The sequence below is a fragment of the Colletotrichum tamarilloi genome (genome assembly GCF_030869305.1).
Source record: "Colletotrichum tamarilloi strain Tom-12 chromosome Unknown Scaffold_24.1, whole genome shotgun sequence".
NCBI classification, from domain to species: domain Eukaryota; kingdom Fungi; phylum Ascomycota; class Sordariomycetes; order Glomerellales; family Glomerellaceae; genus Colletotrichum; species Colletotrichum tamarilloi.
The window spans coordinates 139,099-157,985 of record NW_026849407.1 but is presented as its reverse complement, the minus strand read 5'-3'; the positions used below and the strand labels follow the sequence as shown (position 1 = coordinate 157,985).

Genomic DNA, 18,887 nt, shown 5'->3' with positions numbered 1-18,887 from the left:
AGGCACCGATTGCCCAAGCTCTTGTCCTCAATGGAGCTCAACACCAACGATTCCAACCGGGTCGATCATCACCAAGTCAAGAAAGCAGATCATCGTGAACATGACTTCTCAGTTTCTCTACTGATATTCAAGTTCCCTTCATCCAGTAGTCATAAGACAACTATAACAAAATCAACCCACTAGATATAGTCTAGATGTGGTAGACTCCCAAACGCCAATATAGTATCATCACAGCTTAGTAATGACTATGCCCAACCGTCGCGGCAGCACGACTCAAGTCTCCTTGGAAACCCCCGGCCTCTAACGTGTCCCCTGCCTCAGAATCCGCAGTCACCGGTGACTCCTCCACGATACCCCCAGAAAAAGCCCCTGTAAAGTCCATCATGCCTGCGCCCTCAAAGAAACTCACATCCTCCTCAAATTGCATCCCAAACGGCAGCGTAATGTCCATTGCCTCCACCACCGCAGCCGCAGCCGCTTGCTCTTCTCTCTTCCGTGAAACCTTATCCACCGTTGCCATCGCCCGCCGGTGCAGCTCCTTGACTACCTCGTACAGCCTGCGAAAGTCTTCGTTTGCAGAGAGACGCAGCATCATATCAAAAAGCTGCATCGCGTGTTGCGCGAGCTCCTTGTCCGCCGATACGTTCGGGTTTTCTGGGAAAACAAACATGTTGGATAGGATAATGATGAGCCCCGAAAAGTGCGCGCACGCATTGGACCAGATGCTGCAGTCCGTCTTTGGCGATTCCACAAACAGATTCATGCAGTCCCGGCTGAGCTCCACGCACTTTGCCCACCCCGTCGGCAACGGCGAGTTCTGCCTGCTGTTTCCTTGTCCTATACCATCCAGGTCTTGTATCGTCGCACGGCCGTACGAGCTGATTCTCTGCACCCAATCCGCGTCGTGCGAGTAGATGCCGTGGACCATGACGGTGATGACAAAATAGTTGTGGTAGAGAAGCGAAAGGTGCACCGTGGGAAGCGGCTCGGCGTACTCCAGCAGCGACGTGAGCTGGAACTCGGCCGGCACGTTGCGGCGCCACGTCTCGAGCATCTCCTCCAGACGCGTCACCCGCAGCTGCGCTTCCGACTTTGCCACCTTGCGCGACCTCGTGCTGTAGAGCAGATCGTATACCTTCCCCGCGATGTGGCTGAGCTCGACCCTCGCCCGGAAGAAGTTGAACTTGCTGCCGTTAGACGCAGCCATGACGCCCGCCCCGTCGTCCGGGTCCAGCTCCGGCAGGGGCAGGTCGATATCCGCGTCCAGCTGGAACGAAGGCGTCTTTGACCGCAGGCTGATGTCTTTGTCCATGCAGTAGGCGAGCCAAAAGACCCGCGACCTCTGCCGGGCGACCGCGGGCGAAAAGTACTGGAGGGACTCCTTGTCGTGGAGGTGCAGCCGGTGCGCCAGCCGGATAGCCGTGCCGATGAGGACCGAGGCAGGCTTGGGATCTTTCGTACCCTGGAAGAGAACGACCATGCCCACGAGGACTTGGATCCCTAGCAGGTCCTCTTCTCGCGTCACCAAGTCGGACACGACAGACTGTACGTTGCGCATGTGGTGCAGCACCTTCTGGTCGTCCACCAGGGCATCCAGGTTGCCCGACTCCTTCAACGTGCACCGATACCCCAACGCCAGGGCGATGTTGATGGCTGCCCAGGCAGCGGAGGAGTGATTCGAGGACGGCGAATACCAGTCAGAGAGCATTCGCATAAAGGTCGGCTGGTCAAAGAGCGGCATGATGGAGTTGTAGCGGTTGAAGAACTCGTCGATAACGGGCGTGACTTCCTCCAGCGGCGGCAACTTTGGCTTCTCCGGCTCCACCACCCACTCACTCGGACTTTCGCTGCATGAAAAGGCATTGATGAACTCGGTGCTGTCGGTTGAGTCGCCGGCACTGTCCAGGGGCAACTCGATGGTGTCTGTAAGCGGTGCGGACTGGACTGGTGCGGGTGCTGGTGCTGATGCTGAGGACGGGACTTGGCTGGAAAGGCGAATATTCGCATCCAGTGCGCGCTGCAGCTGTTCTTCTATCTTTGCCAACCGGCTCTCCAACTCTACCACTCTTTTTGGGCTGTGAAGAGGATCGTCAGTTAGAGTCCTGTGATTTGATCATTACGAACCAACGTACTCTCCCGCGGTGGTTTCTTTTGGCCGTTGCTGGCGCTCTTTCGTCGGTACTACTCTCCGGCGGACTGTGGTGGTGCGGCACTCAGACTTATACAGCAGACAGTTTGAGCAGGCCGGCTTGAGCATGTCGCACTTGATCTTTTTGAGGAAGCACAAGTCGCAGGCTGTAAGCGTGTTAGTCATGGTTTATTGGGAATGGTGGTATTTGTTACCCTTGCGGCGTTGTGATGAAGTCTCCATAGTGAAGTCGTCTGTGAGTGTACCGTGTTACCGTCTTGGGTCAACCAAGTTGGAATTCCAGACAATCGAGGTGGATGAGTTGGATATTTCAACCATTCGAGACTCTGAGTCGTAGTCCAAAGTCCCAATTAAGAGAGCGAGGCAGGGGTCTGCGTCTGTTTTGGTGGTGCGCAGCAGTAGCGCAAGGATTAAGTCGCTGGGCCAAGATTACAAATCCAGAGGTGACGGATGCGCCTAGGGGTCCCGTCAAGCCACAATCAGCTCGCATTCTCTTGGTCGTTTCATTGGGTGCTCGAATCCTTCTCGGACTTGAAGTCAAAGTCGATCAGTTTTGGATTTTTGGTTCTTGTTGTCTCTTACCGCAAACGTGCTTTCTCAGCGTTTGATTACTGCGGTGGGATCGTCAAAGTTGAGCTCACCGTCTCTCAGTACGTACCGAAGGCGCTCACCGAGTCTCACCGAGGTGACCGCACCAGATCACTTACACGACACTTGGTGAACAAGGAGATCAGATCACAAGTTTCAACCAAGACCATTTCGTATATAACTCTAGCATTCTAACAGCTAAAAAAACCTTACAAACGCAAATAAAACTATAGTCTCTAATCTAAAAGCAAGTCTAAATCTAGCAACACCACGGCAATGCACGACCACTGTCTTCAGTCAAGCAACCAGCAACCAAAACTACGCCTTGGAGGTCTCCCTATAAGGCAGAGTCTCGCCAGAATACTTGACAGCGCCATAATGCTCCAGTTTATCCCCATCGGCAATCAAATCCCCATACCAAGCCTGCATATCCTGCGCAAACCTCCCCACCGCGCCCTCATCGCTCGCGTCGAACGGCTCCTCGCCTCGCCCAACCTGATGAATCTGCGCCGCCGCCATCGTCAATCCCATCCCGAAATCCTTCTCAACCATCTCAACAGGCTGCACGGCGCCTTGCACCCTGCCCGAGATCAACTCCGAACCGAACCTAAACTCCTGCGCGCCGGGACGTCCCAACCCGACCCCGTCGACAACCTCGAGCGCCTTCACCATCGCGCCTACGGTCCTCATCCCGCCGACAATGTACGCCTTGGTCTTGCGCGCCGCAGCATCTTCGCCGAGTCCCTTGACAACCGTATCCGCAAACTCTAAGAAGAAGCCCTCCCGCTTGCGCGTACTCTCCTTCTCCCAGCTCATCCCCATAGCCTCGTACGTGCCCCCGGAAATCTCCAAAAAGTCGAACCCGAGCCCGGAGAGCAGGGCACTCATTTCCCTCGCCTCGTCAGTCGTTACCCCGCCCTCCTGGAACTCGACGCTGTTGATCTTGGCAGCCAAGATGAACCCCGGCGACGTCCGCTGTCTAACAGCCTTACCAATCTCGGCAATCAACCGGGTGCGGCTCTCGAGCGTCTGCGGGCCGTACTCGTCGGTGCGGCGGTTCGTCGTGCGCGAGAGGAACTGCGCGAGGAGGTACCCGTGCGCGGCGTGTAGCTGGATACCGTCGAAGCCTGCTTTCTCGAGGTAGGCTGCCGCGTGGGCGAAGCCTTCGATGAAGCGGGCAATGTCTTGTTTGGTGGCTTCGCGGGGCGTTGCGAATTCCATGCCCATCTTCGGTCCTGTTCTTGCTGTAAGTTTCAAGAGTGAATGATTGAATGAAGGGGGGAGAGACCACTTACCCAAGTGGACTGCGGACGCGGAGACGGGGTTCGGTTGAATCTTCTTCTGCACCTGGCGCCCGGGGTGGTTGACCTGTCCGACCATGAGGCTGCCATCGGCCTTGCCTGCGGCGGCGATGGCCTTGAAGCCCTCGAAGCGGGCGTCACCTTCTTCGGGGGCGCATTCGGGGGTGATGATCATGTCGCCCAGGGTGCTCACGTCCTCGAACTCGATTGTGATGTTGCCTGTGGAGATGATGCCAAAGTTGTCTGGTCCTTGGCCCCATCTGGGAGTGTTGGGTTAGCATCAAGGTGTTTCAGCTGTGAAGGCAAGAAGAGGAGAGGACATACCGGCGGTAGACTTCGACGAGCTCGGGCGTGGGGATACCTCTCTTCAAAGGCTCTGTGGCGCTCCAGGTCGCGAGGGACTCGGCCATGGCGCTCTTGAGGAGGCGGTTCTTGGCCGTCTTGCCGGAGAAGGGAAAGGTCAGGGGCCGGGCCAGGGGTTCCGGGCTGGCGGGGGAGCTTTCGTAGCGGGCGGGCATGTTTGTGGTGGTAGTATAACTGACTAGAGGTTGATAAATGCTTGGTTAATAGTAGGAAAAAACTGTAGAAATGCTATGATGATCGAGGAGATGATGCTGATGATGATACTGTTTGAAAATCGAAGGCGTCTAGGGAGCTCACTTATAAAGACATATTGAGTTGCCACGGGATCGAGCCCGGACGGCGCTATGGTCCCGAAATGATGCCCGCGGAGACGAGTGCAGAGTCGATGGCGCAATGTGGTAGTATCACGGCTGCAGCCGTGGCGGTGGTTTACCCGGAAAGTTAGCGTACGGGGCCCTCCACGGAGGAGACGTCCGTGGGGCACCGGGTTCCCCGGCATATCTTGTAGTAGACGCCGGGGGACTTCAACCACGTGGAATGATATGCAACCTCACTTCCAGGTGTTTTCTACAAATTTGAATGGATTACCTCTTTGTATTTTCATTTTCGTTACTATAAAAATGAGTCTCTTGTCTCCTTCGGGATTTATAGCATCACTCTATACAAACGTTCTGGATTCACACTTACGCTTCTACTTCCAAGTGCTCACGTTCATGGCTAACTCGACTCTGCATAGCAATCAATAAACCGGAACTTGAAAATGCTCTGATTTCAGAACTCAGCTGGGTACAGCATTACTCATTGCCGCGCGATTGCATCGCGAGACCGAGACGATACCACAGTCAGGCGTGTAAGTGGCCCAACTCTCGGTGAGTATCGGTCAGTATCGGTGTGAGATCCGTGGAACTCCGTGGAGCTCTCCAGCCACCGTGGCGGCCACGGCGCTCCGTGGAGTTCCACGGAGAAAACGCCAAGGATCTGGATTAATAATGCCCTCCCGTCCCCATCTCAGCGCAGATCGCTGACGGAGACCGTCGCACACGGTCCAGCTTCGCTAGGATTGTGGAGCTTGTCAGCTCGAAGGATCAAGCTTAACGTAAAGTCGTGAGTCTCTTGTTGTTGATTGACAATCACAACACACTAGGCAATGCACAGCCGCTAGGACATGTCTTTACGAACAATGGCAGTCTCGAAATCAGCACTTGATCAAACGCAAAAGCAAGACGTAATCAGGAAATACTAATCAATGAAACACTAGGGTAAGAATCTACTCATACATGCATTCTTAGCTTCGCTTGCGCCCCAGAACATCCTTCTTACAACTCATCCTTGGCCGCATCAGACGACTTCGTCTTCTCGTCAGACACCTTGGACTCCTCAGCATCAGCCTCGGCCTCTGGCGCAACCTCTTTCACCTTGAGAACCTGAGCCTTGACGGTGAACTCGATGTCCCTCTTGCCATTGGCGGTGTCGGGACGGGTATGGCTGACGGGCCACGCCACGACGGCGGCATCCTTGGGCACGGCCTGGTAACTACTCAAGTCGGCGAGCGTCGCTGCGATGATATTAGCCAGCTGCTCTTACAAATGCATTCGAGGAATTGGAAAGGGAAGGGAAACGAATGGATGTCAAACTCACCTTCACAGTCACTGCCGTCGGCAACAAACAGAGGAAGAACAGGATACAACGCTCCCGGCGCAAAAATAGCAACCCTCCCCTCATCAAGCCCACGATCAACCTCCTTAGCCTCGCCAGGAACAGCTACCCGCTCCGTAATCTTATCCTCTTCCCCAGCAGGCTTCTCAAACACAGCAAACAAACCCTTGCCGGCGCCGTCAGCCCGCTCCTCCTCCTCAATCCACTCGCGCACGCGCAACGGAACATCGGCGTACTCCATCATGAGTACGTTGCGGTCGTACATGTGGCGGTCGAGGCCGGCCCAGCCGCCGGGGTACTCGCGGCCCGAAAAGAAAGTCTTGAGACCGTCGCCCCAGGGGAAGAGGCCCGTCGGCGGCTTGTCAAAGAGGTCGTGGAGGGTGTACTGTGTGGCGGCAAAGGTCTTTGACGAGGAGCAGGTTGGGGTGTAGGCGTCTGTTGTTGCCGAGGTGAAGGGGTCGCGCCAGGGGAAGTTGTCTGCCATTGTGGTTTTTGCTTGGGGCATGGGCGGTTTGCCGATTTGGAAGGCCGAGGCGGCCGTCGCGAGGAGGGTGGTTGCGAGAGGGAGGGATGTGGACTTCATTGTGGTGGTTGTGTTACTAACTTTTGAGAAGACTCCCTCGGTGAGGATGGTGCTTTGAAGAGTGACCCAGGATGCGATGAGAGACTAACACAGGAACATGAACGAAACATAGAATGGCTTTTCTTCACTCATCTCCCAATTGACTTTGCCCGGCCCTCCTCATATAAACCGATTGCTTGTGGCCAGATTGGCAACTCCAACGACATTGTTGTCCTTTGCGGACGCAGCATGCTCCGGATTGCCATATTGAGTCGCGGGTTCCTGATGCCAATGTGGGATTTAATGCGGCCGAGCGACGAGTTCTTCCGTCTACTTCTCCATCCGCACCTTTACCCCAAGTTACGTGAGTTCAAGGCCCCAATTCGACTCCACTTTCCCCTCATTCCCGGCTCGACGGGAGCGGGTTGCGGACCTCGATCCTTGTGCCGCCGTTGTGTCTTTATTTCTGCTGGTCGACTCACGTGTCAACTCATCTTACCTAAGGGATCAATGATCCATGTCTCGTTGTGGTCTTGTAATCTTGTCTCCAACTGGCACCATCTGGGTGTTCTCGTCACATCACGATGAGATGAGCTACCCGATCTCCGAGTGGTGACGTCTGTCTTAGTTCAACGCTCACCCCACCTCAGTTCCATAGATCCTCTCATACGCGCTACGTTAGGCTCAAGGGCCAAGACTGGTATATCCTCTCATTCTTGAGTTACTGCAAGAGAGAACCTTGATGACCTTGAGTTCGAGATAAAGACACTCTTATTCCCATTCACTTCATCCTATGCGAAGTGAAGTTCATCTCATCCGATCTCCAACCTTTCAGCGTCCTCCCACATGCGATGAACACACGAAAGGCTCTTCAAACGAGATGAGCTTGGCACTGACTTGAAAGACTATCACGACGCCAAAACTCGACCCCGCCTATATCCACCCAAACAGGAACCCAGACCTTCTTTCGACTCACTGCCGAGCTTACTCAAGCCTGACAAGCACTCTCACAACCTCACCTGACGTCGTCCATTCTCCTAACCGACCTCCCGTACCAAAATCCCCCCTCTCATTTTTGATAAGTCCGGACGCGAAGCTGGCGAACCATGGAACACGGCGAGTCTCCAGTCGTGAGCAGGGGTGAAACGAGGGGGGCAACATCGAATTTTCCCCGAGCAATCGCAAATCTTGCAAATGCCGTCCCGTTTCCAACCCTCCACGGCCATCTTCTTTCGGATAAGCATGTCTTTTTTCAGCCTCGTGTCACCCTTGCCTGCTTCTTATTTCATCTTCATATGAACCCACTCCAACGGTCCAGAAAGGCGCACCATGTGTGCATGCACATCCGCTCCGAGCCGAAACGCCTCTCTCATTGGCTCTAGGAAGTAAAGCTCCGCTGCTCCATGCCGTGTCTCTCTGGAGGCGCTGGGATCCATGACGTCGCGTCTCCGTCGAAAATGACGGCGCGCGCCGTCATGAGCTTCAGTCTTTTGCCCGCCCAGTGTCGCATCGCGCTCATTCGGCTGGTTCGTTTGAGGCGTCTGGGCCCGGATGAGCTATTGGCTGCTTAGTTATGTGATAGCTGTCTTGTCTTCGTGATTCTCTATAAGGATCAATGATTCCAATGACTTGACAAGTGATTGGAAATAAATCTCGTAGACTCTTCTTGGCCTTCTTTCCAAACCCAAGAATTCATATCAGTAATCACGCACAAAAATGGCTTCACAAGCAGCATACGCAGCCGAAAAGGCCATTGGCCACCAAGACGACGCCATCACCGCCCAAGATGTGACCGAATACAGCGGAAACAAAGGTGACGACGGCGAGCTCATGAAGGCACTCGTATGGCAAGGCAAGAACAAGGTCGAAGTTGGTGAGTGATGAACAACCAGTGTTTGCCCCCCCTTGCAATCGTACATCCTAACCTCGCCGCCCAGTCACCGTTCCAAAGCCAAAGATTCTCGAGGCCACCGATGTCATCCTCAAGGTCACCGGCAGCACGCTCTGCGGCAGTGACCTCCATCTCCTCCACGGCTCCGTCGTCCAGATGAACAAGGGCGACATCCTCGGCCATGAGTTCTGTGGTGTCGTCGACCAAGTCGGATCCGCCGTCACCAAAGCACAGGTCGGCAAGCGCTACGTCGCCTCATTCCAAATCGCGTGCGGAAGTGTAAGTTTCTTGTCTTCTTCGTAGACACTAATGAGTGTAGCAAGAAGCTGACAAAAGTCCAGTGCTTCTACTGCAAGCAAAAACTCTCCTCCCAGTGCGAGCGGACAAACTCCAACACCATGGAGAAGTCCATGTACGGCTCCCAAACGGCCGGCATGTTCGGCTACTCCCACTTCACGGGCGGCTTCGCCGGCGGCCAGGCAGAGTACGTCCGCGTGCCCCTCGGCGACGTCAACCTCCTCGCCATCCCAGACAACGTCCCCGACGAAAAGGCCCTCTACCTCTCCGACGTCCTCGCCACGTCCTACAACTGCGTCAAAGACACAGCCGTCTACCCCAACGACCAAGTCGCCGTCTGGGGCGCGGGCCCCATCGGCCAAATGGCAGGCGCCTTCGCCCTCGACGAGGGCGCCTCCAAGGTCATCTTCGTCGACACGGAGCCGCGGCTCTCCTACATCAAGTCCAAGTGGCCCGCCGCGCACGCGGACAAACTGGAGCTCATCGACTACAAGACGCTTTCGCACGGCGTCACGAATAAGGAGACGGTCGTCTCGCGGCTGAAGGAGCTCTGCGGTGGTCGCGGACCAGATGCCGCGCTCGAGTGTGCGGCGGGTGAGTACCCCAAGGGCTGGCTGCACACGGTGGAGATCGCGCTCGGCGCGGAGACGGACACGAGCGAGATTGTCAACGAGATGATTGAGGGCGTGCGCAACTTTGGCAGGGCGGGCATCACGGGCGTGTATGTCGGGTACACGAACCACTTCAACATCGGATCGCTGATGGAGCGCGGGGTGCGGCTCATCGGTAATGGGCAGGCTCCTGTGCATCTGTACTGGGAGGATCTGCTGAAGAAGATTCAGGAGGGCAAGATTGATGTGTACCAGATGCTCTCGCACCGCATCCGTCTCGATGACTTGGACAAGGTGTACTACAAGTTTGACAAGCATGAGGACGGGATCCAGAAGATTTTTGTCGAGACAAAGTTCTCGTTCCCTAGGGCGGAGGGATCTCCCGAGTTGACGACGTATTAGGCTAGAGGGTTGGCTAGAAGTATGAGTAACGTGGCTGTAATGAGATATGATGAACATTGCATTCGCGATTAGACTGTTCAAGCGTATTATGCTGTGTATGATCTAATCAACTTTCCCTATTTCAACGTACTCGACCTCGATGGCCTGTATATGATTTAGAATTAAGATGAGATACGACTTGAGCATAAGCATCGAACAATAAATTCCGGCGCCACCAAGAACCACTGTCCGTGCCAACGTTAAATAAAGATTTCTTGATTATAGTGTCACTCACTGACTTCGGTATGGACGGATTGCAGACTGGAGAAGGATGGTAGACAGTCTCTGGGCCTGGATCAACTGTGCCAACCACATCTCGAAGCGAATACATGCATGTCTCACCTTTCAGCAGTTGTTGATGGCTATACTCTCATCAGCCAGCTTGATGTCCAGGATCGTTCAAGCCCGGAAGCGACATCACCTTGCAAGGAGGGTAGCTCGTCGTGCTGCAGCGCTTTCTAGTTGATATCTCACCACACGACGTGACACATTCTATAAGTATATCCAGACTTGATGTAAGTAATCGTCGGATCCATTTCGGCCTAATCATCAATGTCCTCATCAACATATTGAATAACCATACAATGAACGGACCCTCTTACCCCTTCAACAGCCCGCCGTAAACTATCCTCTCATCACCACAAAGATGATTCCACTAAATCAACAAACCCCCTCGCCGCCAACTACCTCTTTTCTCTACCGCCCCAGTCCACGCAGTTGTTCCTTCTTAATGTCATCAATAGTATCCCTCGACTCGACAGACACCCTAGAAGTTATACCCATCTGCTGGTCCCCAACAAATCTCTTGTTGTTCGTCCCATCTCTCGGCGTATACGCTGTCGGGAGAGGATACTTTGACGTTGAGTACGGGGTGGAGGGGTACGACGCTGGAGCCGAGAAGATGGACTTCACGGCGGTGGAAAGTGAAGAAGAAGAAGACGACGAATCGGTCTTTTGTTTGATGGTTTTGGCGTAGGTGTTGGGCATTGGGTATCGTGAAGCCATTGCGTTGGAAGTGGTCAGAGTGAAGTTGAGCTTGCTGTGACAAAGTTTGGCTTTAGAGACGTTGATTCTTAAGTAATGAGAATGAAGATACAAGTCCGGGAAGACATCAAGCATAAGTTTGGCGACAATGCCTCCCTTTTATACTTTTCACCGCCGACACCTCTTCACCGACGCCCTTGACTGTTCACTTGACTCGGTGTTAAACAACGCAGATAGATCGCCGCCTTCCAGGCCGCCAATCATGCAACCGGCTGACATCCATCGCGACGCCAACGGAAGCCTTGCCCGACGCCATCGCCCATGCAGCTGCCTGGGCTTACGATACCGGCATACCTGGAATATGAATTCCTTCTCGTCCCTTTCATCAAGATGGCGTCCGTGACGCATCACGCACGACACCAAAATCCAACCAAAGGGCGCAAAAGATTGTCCCTCATGATGGCAGGGCTACACTCTCCGCCAATCGTATCGAACCCAACGCCCGGCGATAAGCCGACGTTCAGCCTGTCCAACTGAGAAAGATGCACCCGACATCACCAAAGAAAACTCACGACATGGGTACAAACTAAAGATAAGGTAAGTCCGTCAGGTGGGAAACAGCACGGGGGGCTGCCAGTACTTCCACAATGAGGTGTAAATGCCACACCCGGCGAGCTGGAGCCGGCAAGTCGGGAGGCAAAGTTTACGGGGGAAGCGGGAGATGGGGCCGGGGCTGTGTGGGTGAACTTCGCGTGATTGTCGGGCATTGGGGGAGCGAGGAACCCAAGTGCCGGGCCGGAGGACCAGTCGGGAGAGAGGGGTCGTGGGGCCGCGTGGTGCCGGGCTTGTGCCGTGCAGGGGGGTGAGGAACGCAGTCGTGCCGCGATCCGTCAGTGCCTACTTGCGAAGATCACAAGACAAAAGTTTGTTTATATGCGACCTATCGGCGGTTGCTGGCAATGTGATCTGCTTACATCGCCGACGTGCCCGCTTCGTGACACATTCGCCAAGCGGTTGGATGCTCATGATTGTCGTCTCTAAGCTGTATGTCGCGGAGGTTGGATAGCCCGTCTGACATTCGCAAAACAGCACTTTCCGACTTGTAGCATTGGACATCACATCACCTGGCAAATTACAGCAGAGCGGATTGAATTTGAACTTTTTGGTGGTATCTTGAAGTAAATAGAAACTTAGGTATCTTTCATCGCCCACCATTCATGACAGACATTAAACTCTCGGTGGGGTTCATCTTATCAACCCCGCCTCGGCATCGCTATGCAGTAGAACCCCCACATCATCCCCCTCTTTAAACACCAACAGTCTTCTCGTGGTGCGTAATGTCACCATCGCTGTTGGGCACCGCCTTGTCGCCCTCGGCGGCCTGGCGCTCGCGGAAGTTGGTGGCGGGTCTCCAGCCGACCGACTTGCTGGCGACGCTGACCTCGGCGTAGAGCTCCTCGACCTCCTCAAGGGTAAGACCCTTTGTCTCATAAATGAAGAAGTAGACGAAGGCGATGCAGATGAAGCAGCACGCGAACCAGACGAAGAAGATCTTGGACTGCAGGTTGGCGTAGCCGTCGCCGTAGTTGACGAGGTAGGGGGTACTGTAGGCGATGGCCCAGTTGAGAAGCCACTGTTCACATGTTAGCGTTTTAAGCTCGAATGTAGGAGAATTTCGTCGAGTAACTTACGTTGGTGGCAGTCGACAGAGACAGAGACTTGGCACGGGTCTTGAGGCCGAAGATCTCACCGTTGACAACCCACGCGAGCGGACCCCAGGTGGAGGCGAAGAAGAAGATGTAGACGCAGACAAAGGCGATGGCGGCCTTTTGCGCGGGCAGGTTGTACACGATAATGTTGCCGGCGTCGTCCTGGCCCGTGGTCAAGGTTCCCAGCATGGCGACGAGGAATTGCGAGACGCACATGCCGACGGCACCCCAGAGAAGCAAGGGGCGACGTCCCCAGCGGTCGACGGCCCACATACCGGGAAGAGTCGAAGCGACGTTGATGGACGAGGTGATCATACCGATAACAAAACCGTTGGAGAAGCCAGAGTTTTGGAAGTACTGCGTTCCGTAGTAGAAGATGAAGTTGATACCGGTCAGCTGCTGGAGCGCCTGGAGAGCGCAGCCGGTGAACTGGCGCTTGAGGACGGGGGGCTTGAAGCAGTCGAGGTAGCTACCGGTGCCGATGGTGGCCTCGTAGTCGTTGTTGGCCTTGATCTCGGCAATCTCCTCGGCGACGTAGGCATCGTTCTCGGGAAGGCGGCGGATCTTGGCCAAGGCCTTGGTGGCGCGGTCAATGTGGCCCTGCTTGATGAGGAAGCGAGGCGTCTCGGGCAAGAGAAGCATGCCGAAGAAGAGGATGAGAGACCAGGCGAACTGGACGGCGATGGGGATGCGGTAGGATCCAGTGTCCTGGCGGGCGTGCGTTGCGTTGTTAATGATGGCAGCCAGGAGCAGACCGATGGTGATGGCCCATTGGTAGGCGCCGACAATGGCACCACGAATCCACTTGGGGGCGGTCTCGGATTGGTAGAGGGGGACTATTCACGGTTAGCAGAGGTTCTTCATGACGGAGGAGAATAATACTGACCCAGGGCGGAAATCAGACCGACTCCGAAACCGGCGAAGAAACGACCGGCCAGGAAAAGGGGAATGGCAGTAGCAACGGTCTGGAGAACAACACCGAGGTTGAAAACCCAGCACGAGGCGACGAGGGCCATGCGACGTCCGATGGTATCAGCGAGGAAGGGGGAGGCCAGGGCACCGAAGAAAGTGCCGGCAGAGAGGATGGAGACGATGGCGGATTCTTGGTCGGGCGAGACGTCCTTGTTACCGGCGGTGTTCACGTAGCCGGTGCTGAAGAGGCGTTGCCAGTAGGACTGTCGAAAGGTGGTTAGTTTGTACGTCTTTTATCAAGGTGTTGGGAATCAAGACATACCATCTCGAGGATGCCGTTAATGGTACCGGTGTCATATCCGAAGAGGAGACCGCCAAAGGCGACGAAGAAGCCAATGGCAATGGCCGGCCAGGCCTTGCCTGGGACACCCTCAGGCTTGATACCCATGATGACGGCGGGCTACGGTATCTGGTTTGAGTGTGATGTTGGCAATGTGAGAAGAAGAGGTCAAGCCGTGTTCAGCAGAAGGGATGCAGTTGCTCGGACTCTGCGTCTGAGAGGAAGAGTGTTGGGCAGTGAAAGGCTTGAGCGCGACGACGGAGAAGAAAGAAAGACATCTGGGGAAGAGATGGGAGGAAACGACGAGCATATAAACTCGTCCCCAGAATGCGGTACGACGCGGAGCTCCCACACAACAGGAAACCTTCCCCAAGGTGGGGGAAAGTGGAAGAGGTGCCACGGTGCTACCGCATGTTACCTGAGTTACCTAGTAGGACTTTTCGTGGTATCCGTATTCCGTAGGCGGGCCATGACAAGGTAACAAGGTTTCCTTTCTGCAAAGGGGGGGTGTAATTGACCTCAAGTTCAGACAAACCATGTGGAGAGACGTCCAAAAGGTCAGGATAGGGCCGATGGACGATCACGAGGTGATGTTGGGATGTGGAGGGAGGAAGAAGGAGAGTGTGGGTTGACCGTGAGCTCGCGGAACCTAGTACCAACACATCAAGGCATCTGAGCTGCAAGAAACCAAGTATTGGGTACTTTGTACAATTGTGACGATCTCACGAGCGAGGTGGCAGGGGGAGGTAGACCATAAAAAAAACCAGAAACAATAAAACAGACTACCTTGGTGTATCCGCAGCCGTAAAGTCGCCAGTTTAGCCCGCCAGGTTTTCCCATGGGTCCCCCTCTTCCCCCAGCAAATGTGAATGAGCCCCAGCAGGGGAATGGCCGGCGCTAGTCAGGTCAGAGGGTGTGAAGGAGAAGGGAGAGGGAGTGTGAGGGGGGAGACTCTACAGACTCTGGGGTAGCTCCGGTCGGTAGCAAGTGTTTCACAGCAATTGGACTCTTTCTCAGCGGCGTAATACGGAGGCACGCAGGCATATACTGTGTAGGTTGGTTCATACATAGGTAAGAGACGCGGACTGGCGGCAGATGTCTGCTCTACGCGCCTAGTCTACGGCTTGACCCAGTCAGGCAAGTAAAGATATCCGAGGCTGGATTTAAAGCAACGGGAAGGGCACATGAGCAACGCCCCCAACGGTTCATCGGACAAGCACTACAAGCCTACAAGGTAGGGCCAAGTCGACGTTGAACGGCGCGACCGACGTTGAATAGGTACAATGGGATTGTTTCCGCCCGATGGCATGGATACGGAGTGCGTGATCTTGGTAAAGCTGGGTGTGGTGGAAAAGTTTTTCTGGGTCGCATCGAGTGGCATCAAGTCGAATCTCGTGCATCCCCGCGAGTCGTTCGCCCAAGACTTTGGCAAAGGTTTTCTGGAGAACTGGAGGACATGGAGAAGATGGAGAAAGGGCGGGGAGTTTGGAGATTGCCAGGGCCTTTGGGGCCTTTGGGCAGGGCGTGGGCCGTGGGGCAGCTTTTTCTGGTGAGATAAAACACGCCCCTCCCTCCCTTCTGATGATTGTGTTCTACTGCGTATACGTAGTAGACTATCCGCAATGGTCCGATTCATTGTTGGTTTGCGTCTGTTTTTGGGGTTCAACGTGGGCCTGGCATCGTGTAAGGTACCTAGACATCCATTTAGCTGGTGCCAAACAGAGTGGATGAAGTGTTGTGTTTACAGAGTAGTGGCATTGTATCGCAACTATTGCCCTCGATGCTGATGGTACCGTATCCGTACGAAGTAGAGACTTGCAGACTCGGGGATTTGTGATCGGTCAAGGTACACTGCTCGAGGTACTCCGCGGTCCATACATTGACGGATCGCTAGGTAATCAGGTACCTGGAGGCTTCAGCCATCAAGCATCGAGGTGGAGTCTGAACGTGCGAAATGTGGGCGAGAAGAAGACGATGGGAGCGAGAGAATGTGCGGTTTGCGGCTCGCCAGCCAGTGACGGCGTAGCTTGTAGGTACGTACTGCGTAGTGGAAGCGGGCTGGGGAAACTTGAAAGTTGTGTGGAGACCCCACAACGGTCACGCCGCGTCGCCGCCCGAGGGCATCGCTTAGGGATACGTACTCTTTCTCAATGTGGAGTTGCGTACTCTCGGCGATCCAATCAGCCAAGCAGATCGCCTGAGCTTGGAAGGAAACAAGCAACGGCCAAGGAAGTCGCGACTCTTCACTTTCTCTCTCTCACTTGGTTACTGAGGTGCTGTCTGCCTCGAATGAGATCTTTCGATGGATGAGCTTACATAAGGAGGCACGCAACTCGTAAAGCAACTAACAATGCAGCCAAGACCCGCCGTGGCCGGCTTCGCCAACTGCCGTCTTCACAAGCTCACAGCGTTTGCTTCCGTTCAAGGCTTGATTGACGATGGACATGGCCATTCTCGCCCAGCTTCTTCCTCTCACCTCATGCATCGTGTCACCCTCGTGATCTGCGGCGAGTCCTGCCCAGTCATTTCGAGACATCTGACATGCTGCCCTACACCGTAGCATGTTCCCGACTCACTGGGTCATGGCAATCATCGCCTGGCCTCGGCTCAGTCTCACTCTCCTCTCAGTGTCGTTCCCCAAAGTCTCACTTTCATTTAGTGAGCTTTCCTACGAGCGTGAGTGAGAGACAAGTGAGACGTAAGGTGAAGGGACCCTGGCCATGATCGACTGAAAAAGTCGAAACTCACTTTCGGCCCGTTTCCTCGCAGCTGCCCCGTCAATACCTTAATGTGCCCACGCTCCTCCCCTGCTCACCTCTCCACGTTGGATCCGCAGCTTCTCGTACTGGCTGCTCTCATTCGCTGCGCATTCACCACTTCATCTCCAACGCTATTTCTCTCGCTGCTACTCTTTACAACATTTCCACCTTCATCGTCAGCTGCGACATGAAAGTTTTTGTTCATCTTCATTTTTTTGTTTAATGAACCATGATACTTTTAGTTTTCATTCACGATGGCATCAGGGCATAATCAAAATTGACACATTCGCTCAAATGAAATTACTAGCAAACCACTCAAAAGTGTTTGCTGCAAGCATAATCCGTCACCAGATCGCCGAATCGCAAAAGGACGTCAGTGGCTTTATTCGGAATTCACCGACCATCTTTCATTCGGCCGCCCTCACACCATCTCGACGCTCGCCGTCTCCGCGTCTCCACCCCTCAACCGGCGCCCGTTATTGCCCGCGCCTATGCGGTATACTCGCCGCCATGAACTTGACTGTACTCGAACGGGTACAGTACTCTGCTATGTGGACTTTTCTGCATTCAATACCTACCAAGTATCGTGCGGCGTGCCTGTCCATCCCGTCGGTTCGGGTGACAGCTGCCATTACAGCATTGACTTCCGTACGAAAGTCTCGTAAGATCACGACTACTGTCGACAATGACTCTCATCCCAGCCCAACGTCTCCATCCGGCCCGATGCCTGTCAAGTCTTGTCAGATCGGCCGTGTTCCATAATCTCGCTCTTTTAAGCGCCTCATCCCCAGTCGCCCACATTCCCGCTACCTCTCTCGGCGCTTCTTCGTTGTCTTTGCCCCGGGCTCCATCCCGGCTTCGGCCAACAATCCTGGCGCAAAACGCCGCAAACCCACGACGACTTCACTTGAGCCGTCCATGCTCCTACGCCCTTAACGCCTCCTCGCAATCGATTTGCAGACGTCGTTCGATGTGCTAGCCTTTGTAGGCACTTCTCGTGTTCTCAACAACCTCTCAACATACATCACCACCACCTTTCCCCCCATCATCATCACCCGTTAGCCAACGACCTAATGCGCAGCACAGCGCGCCGCAACGTTGACAGGCCGCTTGGCAGCGAGAATGGGCTCCGTCTCGGACCTGAGACGCCTCATTTGCGGGCGCTCGCGCAGTTCTCGCTTGCGAATATACCAGTAGTCCCACCAAAGGCCCGATATCTCCAGAAACGCGGGGTTCTTTCTCTCCGCCAGCGCGCCTTTGCTGGAGAATCCTCGCGTATCGAACTATCAATGGCTATCCCTAGCTCGCCCGCAATCGAGCGCCGACGCCTCCTCGGTTTGACGGGGCTTTTCCCCTCGAAACACCATACAAATTTTGAAATGGCTCCAACGCCTCCTGGGAAATGCGGCAACAGAAAAGAGTCCAACTTTCAACCCAGCTAAAGCGCACTTGAAATAGTAGGTTTACGACCTCGCCTACCGTGGCGTGGGAGAGTGTGGGAGGCTCAAGATGCGTTCGCGCGTATGGACCAACAGCAGAGCCGCTGCCGCTACTGCTCTTCCAATGAAGAGGATCGCCACCGTGCCGGCTACGCGGCCTCGAATGACGGCCGGTATCGCTATGCTCACATGATCAACTCGAGGGGCTACAGGCTGGCCAGGCTACAGGCTGGCCAGGCACCGGCCTCAGCGTTCCCGGGACTTTGGCCTGCTGCGGGCGGTGAGGCCAGACTGGTCTCTTTCCGGGGAAGCACCGCGGGGGCCGATGGGTCGTCCCCGTGTCTCTGACGGCCCAGTGGCTACAGAAACGGCGGGCTGGGTACGGGGTTGGTGATCTGACCGATTTCTGACCTAGTCTTCACGTACCCCTCAACTGCGCATCACGAGACAACGCGGAGTCTGGAGAAGCCTGCTTGCTCCAGAATCCAGAATGTAACGAGCTTCCACACATGCCACGCGCGGACCTGTAGGGAACCCGAGCTGGAGCCTCCATCGGTCAAAAGCCACGCTGTGTGAGGGTCGAGATCTGGTAATCGGCCCGTTGCATAAATCCCCGACAAGGTGCATAAATCTGATAACCACCGTCTTGGTATCGCATGGCCTTATCGTTGAGAATCAGGGGCCTCGAATATTTTGGTTCAATTTGATGCCTGATTTGAGGATAGAGCTGATCGCTGGGGAAAAGTCAAGGTCGAATGCTCAAAATCTCGTTGTTCTTGATAAAGTCATCAAAAGTTCGGCCCTGACTTACTTAGACTTGGAAGTCCTGAGAACGCCAAGTGGCACACGACAGCGAGTCACGGCTCTTAGTTGAGGAGAAAGCAA

At 54.7% G+C, this 18,887-nt stretch overlaps 7 protein-coding genes across 7 annotated transcripts; 2 read left to right on the top strand and 5 right to left on the bottom strand.

Annotated features, from left to right (window-relative positions):
* Positions 1-235: 235 nt before the first annotated feature.
* CTAM01_07609 (fungal specific transcription factor) lies at positions 236-2,371 on the bottom strand (the record flags this gene model as incomplete). Its single annotated transcript, XM_060523631.1, has 3 exons — positions 236-2,075; positions 2,133-2,295; positions 2,344-2,371. 3 exons carry the CDS (start codon positions 2,369-2,371, stop codon positions 236-238), a joined length of 2,031 nt encoding a protein of 676 aa, XP_060381685.1.
* Positions 2,372-3,055: 684 nt separating this feature from the next.
* CTAM01_07608 (uncharacterized protein) lies at positions 3,056-4,556 on the bottom strand (the record flags this gene model as incomplete). Its single annotated transcript, XM_060523630.1, has 3 exons — positions 3,056-3,981; positions 4,033-4,298; positions 4,363-4,556. The coding sequence occupies 3 exons, from the start codon at positions 4,554-4,556 to the stop codon at positions 3,056-3,058; spliced, it is 1,386 nt and encodes a 461-aa protein (XP_060381684.1).
* Positions 4,557-5,717: 1,161 nt separating this feature from the next.
* Positions 5,718-6,640, bottom strand: CTAM01_07607 (uncharacterized protein; the record flags this gene model as incomplete). The annotated part of the gene is made up of 2 exons (XM_060523629.1): positions 5,718-5,956; positions 6,040-6,640. 2 exons carry the CDS (start codon positions 6,638-6,640, stop codon positions 5,718-5,720), a joined length of 840 nt encoding a protein of 279 aa, XP_060381683.1.
* A 1,695-nt stretch (positions 6,641-8,335) lies between these two features.
* CTAM01_07606 (alcohol dehydrogenase GroES-like domain-containing protein) lies at positions 8,336-9,820 on the top strand (the record flags this gene model as incomplete). The annotated part of the gene is made up of 3 exons (XM_060523628.1): positions 8,336-8,492; positions 8,557-8,789; positions 8,852-9,820. The coding sequence occupies 3 exons, from the start codon at positions 8,336-8,338 to the stop codon at positions 9,818-9,820; spliced, it is 1,359 nt and encodes a 452-aa protein (XP_060381682.1).
* Positions 9,821-10,555: 735 nt separating this feature from the next.
* CTAM01_07605 (uncharacterized protein) lies at positions 10,556-10,864 on the bottom strand (the record flags this gene model as incomplete). The annotated part of the gene is made up of 1 exon (XM_060523627.1): positions 10,556-10,864. The coding sequence occupies one exon, from the start codon at positions 10,862-10,864 to the stop codon at positions 10,556-10,558; it is 309 nt and encodes a 102-aa protein (XP_060381681.1).
* Positions 10,865-12,149: 1,285 nt separating this feature from the next.
* CTAM01_07604 (uncharacterized protein) lies at positions 12,150-13,912 on the bottom strand (the record flags this gene model as incomplete). Its single annotated transcript, XM_060523626.1, has 4 exons — positions 12,150-12,476; positions 12,535-13,388; positions 13,439-13,727; positions 13,787-13,912. The coding sequence occupies 4 exons, from the start codon at positions 13,910-13,912 to the stop codon at positions 12,150-12,152; spliced, it is 1,596 nt and encodes a 531-aa protein (XP_060381680.1).
* Positions 13,913-17,636: 3,724 nt separating this feature from the next.
* On the top strand, positions 17,637-18,350 carry CTAM01_07603 (uncharacterized protein; the record flags this gene model as incomplete). Its single annotated transcript, XM_060523625.1, has 2 exons — positions 17,637-17,898; positions 18,025-18,350. The coding sequence occupies 2 exons, from the start codon at positions 17,637-17,639 to the stop codon at positions 18,348-18,350; spliced, it is 588 nt and encodes a 195-aa protein (XP_060381679.1).
* Between the last annotated feature and the right edge of the window lie 537 nt (positions 18,351-18,887).